At 35.7% G+C, this 13461-nt stretch overlaps 2 protein-coding genes across 2 annotated transcripts; both read right to left on the bottom strand.

Moving 5' to 3' along the window:
- Positions 1-7135: 7135 nt before the first annotated feature.
- Positions 7136-8095, bottom strand: LOC101685621 (olfactory receptor 8K1). Its single transcript, XM_004782237.1, has one exon. It carries the CDS (start codon positions 8093-8095, stop codon positions 7136-7138), a length of 960 nt encoding a protein of 319 aa, XP_004782294.1.
- A 4058-nt stretch (positions 8096-12153) lies between these two features.
- LOC101685312 (olfactory receptor 8K5) lies at positions 12154-13098 on the bottom strand. The gene has a single exon (XM_004782236.3). The coding sequence runs from the start codon at positions 13093-13095 to the stop codon at positions 12154-12156; it is 942 nt and encodes a 313-aa protein (XP_004782293.1). The 5' UTR covers positions 13096-13098.
- Between the last annotated feature and the right edge of the window lie 363 nt (positions 13099-13461).

Here is a 13461-nt window from a genome sequence, read left to right as displayed (position 1 = left end):
GCATAGCAAATTAAACAGGTGATCTAGCATCATGCATTACTTGATGATTTACTTCCTCAGCATCTCTTTAAATTATGAATAACTTATTAGCTTACAAACATTTGAAGCCATGGTTCATATCTTCATATCATGTCTTTTGAGTGTGAGAAAGGCTTGAGGAATTGTATGCCTCCAAATAATCCAAGGTCTCCTTGTGATTTCCTAATCTGGGACTTGATTTTTCTGAACATTGAGTGATTCTAGTGTCTATACTGCTTCATTTCCTTCATCCTATTTTTATATAACTTTTATTTGATGGGCATTGAATTTGAAATTTCTACCATCCATGTTTGTCAACTGCTTTGTTTTCATTTTCCATTTTGTCAACTCGGCAAAAATACATGGAGATATGTCTTTTATTTTTCTGATGACTAATTTTTTCCCAGCTTTCAGAAAATAAGATCTGTGAAAATTACAAATTTTTATAAAACAACTCACTATGCTTTATCGGATACTAATTCTTTTTTCTTTTCTTTTTCTTTTTTTAAGTTTTATTTATTTATTTGAGAGAGAGAGAGAGAGAGCAGAAGTAGGCAGAGAGGCAGGCAGAGAGAGAGTGGGGGAAGCAGGCTGCCTGCAGAGCAGGGAGCCCAATGTGGGGCTCGATCCCAGGGCCCTGAGATCATGACCTGAGCTGAAGGCAGAGGCTTAACCCACTAAGCCACCCAGGCACCCCCTCTTTTTCTTCCCGTTATAACTTTCCTTTCTTTCTTTCTTTCTTTCTTTTTTTTTTTTAAGATTTTATTTATTGATTTGTCAGAGAAAGAGAGTGTGTGAGTGAACACAAGTGGGAGAGTGGTAGGCAGAGGGAGAAGCAGGCTTTCTGCTGACCATGGAGCCCAGTGCAGGACTCCACACCAGGACCCTGGGCCCAAGACCTCAGCAGAAGGCAGATGCTTAACTGACTGAGGCACCTAGGTGCCCATAACTTTTCTTTATTGTCCCAAAAGTTATAAAAAATTCCTTGTATTTTTTTCACTATGCTTATTTTTAAATAATATTTTTAATTAATAGAATTTTATAACATTTTTTAATGTATAATATACCTGGCCTTTGTTTTTAGTTGATCTTTTTCTCAATGTATTTTCCTAATTCTGACATTTTTCACTACTATCGTGATGATAAAATTCCTTACATTACAGAGCTTCTATGATAATCTCATTGCACATATTTTCCAAAGAATCAGTGTGTTATTATAACATGGTTGCATATTCTAGACATGTTTGTTTCAAGGATGATCATCTTTTCGTAACTAAGCCAATTAGAATCCCTTCCCAATCCCAACTGATAGTTCTAGTGGTAGGCATCTGGTCCAAAGAAATCTTGTGATCATGTCCTATCTGAAGACCTGGGCTTAAATTCTAGACAGTCAAGACTATATCATCCTTTAACATAACATCTACCCTTTAACAAAAGTTTAAGTATGCATACACACAAGATTAATAATAATTATAATAATAATAATACATCATGGAGACATAAATAGTTGGATTATATTTAACAACATATATTCTTTGCAAAGTTACAAATCTTGGAAACAGACTATTTTAAATATTGTATTATTCTATTATAAATAGTGTCAAGTGTCTTTCAAAATGAAATAAAACAGCTCAGTTTGAGGGTTCATTTTGGATCTTTCAAAGGCCATTATACAAAAATAAGATAAATATTTTCTACCTACCTCTAATGGAGAATCTGCTTCAGGCTTTTAGTGAGAATCTCTAAATGGGGTTCAATAAAATAGTTGAAGCACAGGTGATTCTAGGATCCACAAGTTCCCTTTTACATCCTTGGGGAAGATGCCACTTGGGAATGGTTCATTAACAAGATCTTCCTCTAGGAATTCAACCAGAGACTCTTTGAGTCATCTTTGCAGCAGTATGAACCTACATTACTGAAGTAAGTTCAATTCCCTGACATCTAAGAGACATGGTGATTAAGGTGTATCTGCCAAAATAACTCATTTACATTCAGAGATTCATTATTGCAAAATTCCAATATCAAAGAGGTAGAAACCCATGGTCTAGCAGTGAAGTTAGAACAAACTATCTAGGGGATCTGAGTGGCTAATTCAGTTAAGTGGCTGCCTTCAGCTCAGGTCATGATCCCAAGGTCCTGGGATTGATTTCCGCATCTGGCTTCCTGCTTATCCGGGAGCCTGTTTCTCCCTCTGCCTTCTTCTCTGTCTGTCTGCTGCTCGCCCTGCTTGTTCTCTCTCTCTGCCAAAAAAACCCAAAACCAAACAAACCAAAAAACCAAACAAAAAAACCCTCTATCTATAAATAGTATTTTTATTATGCCACCATTTCTCTTTTTCCTTCACTTTTACTTCAAAGAATACGATTAACAAATCATTATTTCAGGGAATAGAGTCTTGTGGATGTTAGAAGGAGGATGTGTCCTACCAAAAGAATCTACAGGTAATAAGATTATTATTTTAATTATTTTTTAATGACGTATTTCAGGTGAGAAGAGATAAAACACAATTAGTAGAGAAGAGTCAAACAGAGTATTTAAAATAGAAACCCTGGGTCATGTCCATAAATTTCCTGTCACCACATAAATATTTTAAAGACTGAATACTATATACATATGTTTAGTATTATATATATGTGTATATATACATATATAGTATTCAGTATTTAAATATATATGTATAGTTATATATAACACATATATAACATATATAAATATTTATGTTATGATATGTTATATGTAAATATAATGTATATCACAGTGTTTAAATACATGTTTATTATTATATATGTATATATATGAATATTAATGAATATTAGCCATCAAAAAGAATGAAAGCTTGCCATTTGCAATGACATGGATGGAGCTAGAGTGAAATGTCAGCCAGAGAAAGACAAATACCATATGATTTCACTTGTATGTGGAATTTAAGAAACAAAACAAACAAATATGGTGGGCAGGGGCAGAAGAGAGGCAAACCAAGAAACAGACTCTTTTTTTTTTTTAAGATTTTATTTATTTATTTGACAGACAGAGATCACAAGCAGGCAGAGAGAGAGAGAAGGAAACGGGCTCCCTGATGAGCAGAGAGCCCGAATCAGGGCTCCATTCCAGGACCCTGAGATCATGACCTGAGCTGAAGGCAGAGGCTTTAACCCACTGACCCACCCAGGTGCCCCAAGAAACAGACTCTTAACTATAGAGAATATACTGGTGGTTACAGAGAGGTGGTTGGGGGGGGCTAAATAGGTGATGGGGATTAATGAGGGCACTTGTGGTGAGCACTTGATGCTATATGTAAGTGATGAATCACTAAATTCTACATCTGAAACTAATATTACATTGTATGATAACTAACTGGAATTTAAATAAAAAAAAGAAACAAAGACCCTATTGTACCAGTTTCTTTTAAAACAATATATAAAAATATAAATAAAACAATATATTTTAAGTTATAATTTAGGTAAAATCAAATGCCAAGTATGCATGGACAGTACTTGAAAAATAACATCTCCTGAGTTACGACTGCTTCCAATAAGAGAATATTTCAATACCTTAAAATGTTCCTCAGTGTTTCTTTGTAGCAAACTGTCCCCTACTATATACCAACCCAGAGTTACTATGACTTCTCTCACCATAGGTTCATTTTACCTGTTTTGGAACTTCATGTAAATGGAAAAGTATAGTATGTTTGTATCTGGTTTCCTTTGCTCAACTTAATGCTATTGAAATTCATCCACTCTCTTGAATCCATGGACAACTTATTCCATTTTAGCACTGAGTCATACTCCATTCTAAGTATTTACTATAATTTATCATTGTATTTATTGATGGGCAGTTGAAATATTTCCAGTTTTTACTGTCATGAATACAGTTGTCAGTAGAATTAATATACATGTTTTCCTGAACATGTTTTCATTCTTCTTGGATAAACATCCAGGAGGACAATTCCTGGGATATTTAGTAGTGACATTTTTCCAAAGTGAAGGACTTCTGTACACTCCAGTCAGCAATATGTGATAATTTCAGGAGCTAAACATAACAGCTGATAGAATTCTTCACACTTGGGAATCTAGCATCCAGCCCTTTTTGGCTTGCCAGGTCTTTGTGGACAGGTCTGACGTTATTCTGATGGGCTTTCCTCTGTAAGTAGGGAGCCTCTTTGTCCTAGTGGCTTTCAAGAGATTATATCTACAATTATGATTCCTCAATTTGAGTATCAGGTGCCTTGATGTTTTTCTGGAATCTATAATCTTGGGTGGAGACCGTTCAGCCTCTAGTACATGAACGCTGGTTCCATTCGCGAGATTGGGAAAATTTTCATGAAGAACTTGTTCCACTATATCTTCTAGACTTCTTTCTTTCTCCTCCCCTTCAGGGATTCCAATAATTCTGACATTGGAATGTTTCATGGAATCATTTATTTCCCTGATTCTGTTTTCGTGGCTTCTAAGCTGTTTGTTCCAGGCTTCCTCCTGATCCTTTCTCTCTATGTATTTGTCCTCTAGATCACTAATTCTATCTTCAATCTCAGTTACCCTAGCTTTGATAGAATTTAGACTAGATTAAAACTCATTGAGAGCATTGTGAACCTCATCCCTGGTAGCTTTCAGCTCTGCCCTAACATTGTGAACATCATATCTGGGTGCTTTCAGTTCGGCCCTACAGTTCCATTTGGTCATCCACGGCTTTCTCCAACCTAGCTATTGCCTGGATAATTGTTAGCCTGAATTCTTTTTCTGACATATTGTTTATGTTGATAGCCATTAGCTCTGTTGCAGAAGCTCCATCCTCTGTGTTTTTCTTCTGTTGGGCATTCCTCCTCCTAGTCATTTTGGTGAGAGATGGCTGAACAGATGTAGCTGGATGTATCGACTGTGGTGCAGTCAATGTGCACCCTGGAATGCTTCTGAGCAATCAGGATTCCCCACCCAAATGAGAGAAAAAAGAAAAGAAAAAGAAAAAAAGGAGAGAGAGAGAGAGAGGAAATAAAGGGAAGATAAAAGAGAAGGTTCAGCCCAAATGGGCTCCAAGGTAAGATTTATGAAGTATACAAACAAAAACAGACAAACAAAAAGACTGCCCACTGGTGCCTTCTGCTCCTGTAGAGATCCAGATGTGTATAATTCTGATCTCAGGCTGATTTCGTGGGTGATCTGAGTTCTTTGGAAGGTAATCAGCTCACTTTAGGGTACAGGTTGAAAAGGCTCCTCCTCCTACTTCCCCGCCATCTTGTCTCTCCCTGGATTTCACTGCAAGTATTTGGGAGGGGTTCTTAATGCTGTTTTGACCTCACTGTTTCTCTAGAGTTGTGGGATCACTGGTCTGGGATAGAAACAGAGATCTACTTAAAGTCCCAGCTCATGTGTACAGAGGATCTATGAGGTCAGCCCTGAGGACGACCCTTCCCGATGATGCTCCCAGTAGCTCTCCTCCCTGGTGAAGCTCCTGCTCCCGATGGCGATACTGCTGGTGCAGACAACAACACTGCTCCTGAAGACTCGCATTATGATTTTTTAAAAGCCATTTTTGTTATGGATGATATAGGAGAATGCTATTAATATTATTTGACTTTACTTTTGGTTCATGGATAATAATGGAAATAATAGAATTTGGGAAAGAAAAATATATTTGACTAAAAAGGACTGTGTGGTATAATATAAAATGTTACTCTAGAAAATAAAATGTATTCATAACAACATATATGCTTAGAAAGAGGATCCAAAGTCAACATGATAAACAAAACTGATAAAATCAGAGAAAAAAACTTCGCATTTCTTTTACTGTGTTCAGTTTGTGTTTTATTTAGTCAGTTTTTTAATTTTTAAAAATTAAAAAAATACAGCTTTATTGAGGTTACAGGTGATAAATAAAAATTGCAATAATTAAGGTGTACAACACTGATGATTTTGTATATGCATTTATTGTGAAACAGTCACCACAACCAGGCTAATTAACATTTTCATCACCTGACATAGTTATTTTTTTAAATTTGTGGCAAGAATGTTTAAGATCCACTCTATAAATAAACTATAATGCATTAAAAAAGGGAAAAATAAGCAAAATACATGGATTTGGGACAAGGAGGCCATGGTTCATATTTGATTTAATTCCCTACAGTTTTAACTTTGAATACTAAGTTAGACTGAAACAAACATTATTGGGGTAGTGTATATATTTTAAAAACCTAAAAAAATTAAACAACAAGGAGAATGCAAAGATGTAAGGAATCTGTTCATTTGCTAAGTGAGTGCACAATTTTAATGAAGCCTTGTATTAGCATCGTCCATACAAATTATCATCACTGTTTATACAGGCTGGTGAAAGAGACAAAATAGACACGAATGTTTCATTTATTTTTAATCTTTGCTATTACTGCTATAAATTTTTCAAAATGCTGGTGTCATTATGGTATATGACCAGATAACCACTTTATGGTGAGTTTGTTGATCCTAAATCCGCTTATCAGCAGGCTATCATAAATCAAAGATAGCTATCTTGTGTGAGGATCTGTCAAGGGGGACTCAGAATCAGCCAATATTTTTCTCATGCTCTTAATGAAAAAATCTTCCCAAAGGACCACTGTATCCTTGAGAGAAAATATAAACTCAATCCAGTTGAAAATTTCATTCTGAAGTGGTATACTTTATATTCCATTTAGCCTAGATTCTTGAAACAATTTGTTCATGTTGTGTTATAATCATATATTTACTTACTTTCTTGCCTCCTGTCTAGCCTACACATTCCTCATGATTCCATCTTACTTAGTGTTAATACAAAGTGACTGTTATAAAATATGCATTACTAATTTTCCAATTAATTTTCTTCTGTTTGACTAAGACTTCTTTTTTAACCTCTACAAGCATTACATTCAGTATGATTTGCCTCTAAGCTCCAATATCACCTTGGACATCATTTAGGACTTAAATTATCTGGCTACAATGTTTATTTATTCAACTGGAGTGAAGAAGAATATAGGGAGATAGAAGAGGAAATGTTTTACGCAGAAAAAGAGGAAAACAATTGGGTAAAGCATTTCTATTTTTTGATGTTGCAATTGGACTGGCAGAGTGTTAAACAAAGATTTTTGGACCCATCTTTGCAACTGCATAGTAAGACATTAAGTGGAGTTTTTGCATCCAATGGTTAAAGTTCTCTTCAGAGCATCTTTTACTTCTTTGTTCCTTAAGCTGTAGATCAATGGATTCAGCATAGGGATCACCAGGGTATAAAACACAGAGGCCATTTTATCAATATCAAAAGTATGGCTAGATTTGGGTTGCAGGTAAATAAACAGTAACGTCCCATAGAACACAACCACCACTGTCAGATGGGAGCTACAGGTGGAGAAGACTTTGTATCTCCCCTCAGTTGAGTTCATCCTGAGAATGACCACAAGAATGAACAGGTAGGATATAAGAACAATCAGGAGGGAAGAGAGCAAATTACAGCCTGAAAAAATTAAAATGATCAATTCTAATTCACGTGTGTCAGAACAAAGCATGGATATGAGAGGAAGGCAGTCACAGTAAAAGTAATTGATAATGTTAGAGCCACAGAAGGACAATTTAAATAACTTAATTGTGAGAAAGAGTGACACAAATGTGCTGTAGAGATAAGGTACAAGGACCAGCACCCAACGCACCTTCTCTGCCATGATGACAACATAGAGGAGAGGTTTACAGATGGCTACATAGCGATCATAGGCCATTGCTGAAAGAATAAACAGTTCAGTGATAATAAAAATCTCAAAGACTGCCAGCTGGGTGGCACACCAATTGTAGGAAATTGTATTTTGGGGCACCACAAAGGTTACCATCATCTTTGGGCCAATCACAGTGGAATAACCAAGATCAGTAATTGACAAATGTCTAAGAAAAAAGTACATGGGAGTATGTAGCTTGGAGTCCAAATGGGTCAAGATAACTATGCCCAGATTGCCCATCACCGTGACCAAGTATATGAGGAGGAAGATTCCAAAGAAAGGTGCTTGCAGCCCAGGGTTGTTGGTGATCCCCATAAGAATAAATTCAGTCACCTCACTCACTGCAGTATGATTCTGTTTCTCCATATGGTTCATCTTGGTAACCTGTGTAAGGTATAAAATAATTATGTATTACATTTGAGATGCTATCTTCTAAGAGAATTTAAAATATTATACATGAGATACAGATATCCTTTTTAAAAAGATTTAATTAATTTATTTATTTGAGAGAAAGACTGGGAGCAGGAAGAGAGAGAGAGAGGAAGGGAGAGAGAGAATCACAAGCAGACTCTGCACTGAGCATCTGATTCCCATGCGGGGCTGAATCCCAGGTCCCTGAGATCATGACCTGAGCCAAAATCCAGAGTCAGAAATTTAATCAACTGAGCCATCTAGGTACCCAGATGCAGATATACTTTATCGTAAAATATAAATGGAGACTCCTCTTACCATCAGGCCCAAACTACAAACACCTTCACTCACAATGTAGTGTAGGTGCCTGACAATCAGTTTTTTTTTTTTATTGGAATGTAAATCCCTGAGACTAAGCTTTTCATTGCCAAGGTGTTAATTTCAAAAAAAAAAAATATGTCTCAGATAAGCACATTGCCAGCTACACAACTAGGCAAAGAGCCGGCTCCCCACCCATGAAGTCTCCCTTTTAGAAAGCCCTGGGTGACTTAGGCGGCCAACTGCTGGAGGGACCCAGCATTTCCCTTTCCAGAATTTAATTCCTGCTCCTATGTTTTAAAGTAACCAATAAAGTGGAAACCTGTGAAACTCTAGACATTCCATCCTTGACCCTAGTAAAGGTAGAAGTCCAGGTCCTCCAAGCTTTCCAAGACCAAGATTAACATGGGTCCTGTGGCATCCCTAGCTGATGGCATTCCTGTGAGAGACTGTAGTCCACACAGAACGCAGTGATGGAAATTTTGCTCAAGCATTCTTCAACGGGGCCAAATACTTTGAAGTGGTTGTTTTGAAACAATGGCCTGCTTTTCTGGACCCAAAGTTAAGTATGTCAAAAGACCTATTATATACATCAGCCTTTTAAAATTTTGAAAGAAAGAAAACAAATATCTATACCTAAACCATTAGCCTTTACCTTGTGGGCAATAATCGTATCTCTTTAAAGTAGCAAGACATAAAACAAACAAACAAATAAAAACCTTTCTAAAAGGTTGGTGGACCAATGCATGAGGTGGTCTTCAGGAAACCTTTGACATTAAATACATATTTCAATATTCTCACCGCAATATGGCTCAGCTGATTTGCCCAATGCAAAATATAGTGTAATATGTTAATTTCAGAATTTTGTTACTGTCTTGTCCACATTTGCCACATCTGGTGTTTCTGCTTATTGAATCGCTTTTTCTAATGATCTTCCAATAATACATTCCTCTTGTACAAAAAGGATTATTCATTATTTATGAATTTTTTATGGAGATTCATCTAAAGAGTCCCAGTGGGAAGAAGAATACAAATGGATATCAAGCACTGATAGAGAACTCGTCATGTGCTGGACAGTTTTCTAAGCACTTTACATACATTAACTCATATAATGCACACAGTACCTCTAGGAAGTAGAGAATATCACCATATCCATTTGGAAGTCAAAAAAGTGACTGAACCAAGGTCACTCAGGTAAGTAGTGGAGTCAAAATTCAAAAAAGTTATTTTGTCTTCAGAATCTATTCTCATAAACACAATAACAGTCTTTCTCTTAAGGTCACCTTGAGTCAGTTGATAGGAAATGAAAAGTAGGACAGGAGGAACATCAGGTAAATAAGGATACACAAAGACTGTTGTTAAAATAGATGACAGAAGCAGTGAATTATATGAAAACAAAGGTACTCTAAAAAGCACAGCTCTGAGTACCAGAGAGTATAGAACAAGTGTCTCCAACACATTAATCCTATTGATGACGAGAAAGTCTAGTGCAAAGGAAGAAACCGTTTTGTAGATCATAATGCCCTTCAAGACTTTGGTGATGATCCAGTTGAAGCTATATGTCCCAACATTTTCAAAAGCCAGTGTTCTCTACTCACCTTACCGGAGAATCTACTTTGACTGCTGTTTAATCCTCACTGGTTGTTGCTAAATGTATTTAAACATTTTCCTGCTCCCTTGAGACTCATTTTGTTAAAATTTTAATCTAACTCTAGGATTTAAAAAAAATTGCATGTAATTACTTGAGGGAGAGTACCATGGGTCTCGTTTATTCTTGTAATGTCTCATTGAGAAAAGTCAAAGGTATTTTGTACCTGTATCTGACTGAATAAATAAATTACACAATATCACTAAATACTGGAAATCATAAGTATGCTTTTGTCAGCATCTCAGTTGTATATCATACATGTATTAGGTATATTACCCTCCCAAACACACACAATGCATGATCAAATGAAAGATTGACTTCCTAGAAAAATACTATGTAATATTTGATAATACAACATCCACTATCCAAAGATATTTTTACTGAATATATAATTATGAGTTGATATAAGACAATGCTTTAGGACTTGTATTGTTGCTGCCAGCATATCAATGGTACATCTTCTCTTCACCTGTTCATAAAGTATCTTTCATCTCTGTTTTTAAGGATTTCTCTTTATCATTGGTTTTTAGAAACTGGATTTTGATGTTGGTGTAATTTCCTTTCTATTTACCCTGCTTAGGATAATTTCAGCTTCTTATATCATATATCTATATGTAAACATGTACCCATATGTAAATGTATCATATAGTTGTTTTTTAATAAATTTGGAGAAAAAAAAAGTCTGGACATTTCTTCCAGTGGCTTTTCTGCTCTACATACTCTTTTTCCCCCTTGTTTAGTGTGGAGCTTGTTATTGTTCCACAGATCACTTTGTGTTTATCCAATTTTTGTATCCTCTCTGGCTTCATTGGGGTAGGCTCCATTGTGATATGTTTAAGTGTGTTGTCATTTATTTTTCAGCTGCTACTATTCTCATTCAACATATATTTGTTTGCATCTACTATTGTCTTAATTTATAGAAATTCCACTTGGTCATTTTTAATTTTTATTTGTGTCCTAAAAATGTGAGTGTTTTTATTAAATCTTTCAGTATATTGGACATATTTATAATATCTTTTAAAATCGTTGCTTAATAATTCTATCATCACTATTTCAGGACCTATTTTAATCATCTCCTGGTGGGGTCACATGTTTCTATTTTCACATATGCATAGTATTTGTGATTAGATGCTAAAAATTTTATATTAGGTACTATAATTTTGTGTCTTCCTAAGATAATATTAAGTCATAAACCATGTTAAACAATGTTAATAATGTTATAAACAAGGGTGACTTGGTTTTTGTTTTGTTTTGACTTGGTTTTTATTTTGCTTTTTAACCTGTTTCCAAACTATATGAACAGAAAAGAGTTTAAAATAGCTTTCTTTTAACCACCTTCTGAACTCTTACTGTAGGCATGACCAGGTTGATGTTGGGCCATAAGCTCAAGTAGACGTTGTAACGTAATTATTTTAATGTAAAGAAATTAAATTCTCTGAAGGTAGGGATTGACAGAATGGATTAAAAAAATCCTGATCCAATTATACATTATCTGCAGGAGACTCACTCTGTTTACACTTTGTTGTGGGTCCAGAAAATATAGTGAAAACAAGATTGAGACGATACCTACCACTTCCCACCAAAAAAGCCCTGACAGAAACAAACACACACTTGTTTTACGGATGCAGCATTTAATAAAGGTTTTCAGTGGGAAGCCTTGTGACCCCCATTAGAATGAACCCAGTCAGTGACGTTAGATTCTGTTGGTCCATTTAGTCCAGTTAGCTCTTCTAGGAAGAAACAGAGAGGTTGCCATCAGTTTCACATAGTATCATTTAAACATATTATAATGTTTGCAGACAGAATGTAGATAATGTGAGGTTCACATTAAGAGAAACATTAAATCAAAAACAAGGAATATTTTGGGTGGGTGTATTTAATTAAGATCCAAAATATGAGCTAAATATATAAATATATTGGTTGAAAATAAGAGAAAGAATTTGCAAGTTATAATTAGTCTCTGTTCTGGAGCCAAAAAGAACATAATTTTATCTATTAAATTTTTAAGTGGCATTTGCCTTTCATAGTTTATTACAACAATATTCCTTATTGAATATTAGATACAAAGTTTGCATTGATTCTTAATGACCCTGTGGAAGGCATTCTTTATCTCTTTGTTCCTTAGGCTGTAGATCAAGGGGTTAAGCATAGGGATCACTAATGTGTAAAACACAGAGGCCATTTTATCAGTATCAAAGGAATGGGCAGATTTGGGCTGCATGTACATAAATAACAGAGACCCGTAGAACACAACCACCACTGTCAGATGAGAGCCACATGTGGAGAAAGCTTTTTTCCTGCCCTCTGCAGAATGCTTTCGAAATATAGATATCAGAATTAGTATGTAGGACACTAGGACTGCCAGCAGGGAAGAGATCAAATTAAATGCTGAAAATACTATAATCAACAATTCTATTTCTTGTGCATTTGAGCAGAGCATAACTAACAAGGGAACATCATCACAATAGAAATGACTGATAACATTAGAACCACAGAAAGTCAATGTAAAAATCTTAATAGTGAACATTAGAGCCTGAAAGGTACTGTAGAGGTATGGAATGCCCACCAGCATATGGCAAAGTCTCTGGGACATAATAACATTGTAAAGCAGAGGGTTACAGATGGCCAAATAGCGGTCATAGGCCATAGCTGACAAGATGAAAAACTCACTGATGATGAACATAAGGAAGAAAGCCAACTGCGTGGCACATGCACAATAAGAAATGGTATTTTGATCCACAACAAAATTTACCAGCATCTTGGGACAAATGACAGTAGAATTACCAAGGTCAATAAAAGCCAGGTGTTTGATAAAAAAATACATAGGTGTGTGGAGGCGGGAGTCCAGCTGGATCAAGGTGATCAGTCCCAGGTTGCTCACTACTGTGATTGTGTAGATGATGAGGAAGACCCCAAACAGGGGAACCTGAAGCTCAGGCAGCCTTGTGACCCCCATCAGAATGAACCCAGTCAGTGACGTTAGATTCTGTTGGTCCATTTAGTCCAGTTAGCTCTTCTAGGAAGAAACAGAGAGGTTGCCATCAGTTTCACATAGTATCATTTAAACATATTATAATGTTTGCAGACAGAATGTAGATATTTTCTTTGTAATGGGATAGAAAAATAATTCTCCCATCTGATTTTGAAACTAGAAGAATTGATAGACCCTTCTACTTCTCAACAGGAGGGATCCACATCAAACACATGCACTGATATGACTGATTAAACTCTAAATAGATTCAACAATATTTGGAACATATCCACTAATTTTTAAAAAACCATATAAGTACTGATACAGATTTATTAGATTTTATTTCTTCTACACAATGATATCACAATTCTCCTTTAGTACACTTCTAGTTTC

The sequence above is a fragment of the Mustela putorius genome, unplaced genomic scaffold, assembly GCF_011764305.1.
Source record: "Mustela putorius furo isolate JIRA1106 unplaced genomic scaffold, ASM1176430v1.1 tig00000127_pilon_pilon_pilon, whole genome shotgun sequence".
Lineage (NCBI taxonomy): Eukaryota > Metazoa > Chordata > Mammalia > Carnivora > Mustelidae > Mustela > Mustela putorius.
This window is presented reverse-complemented; position numbering and strand designations above follow the sequence as displayed.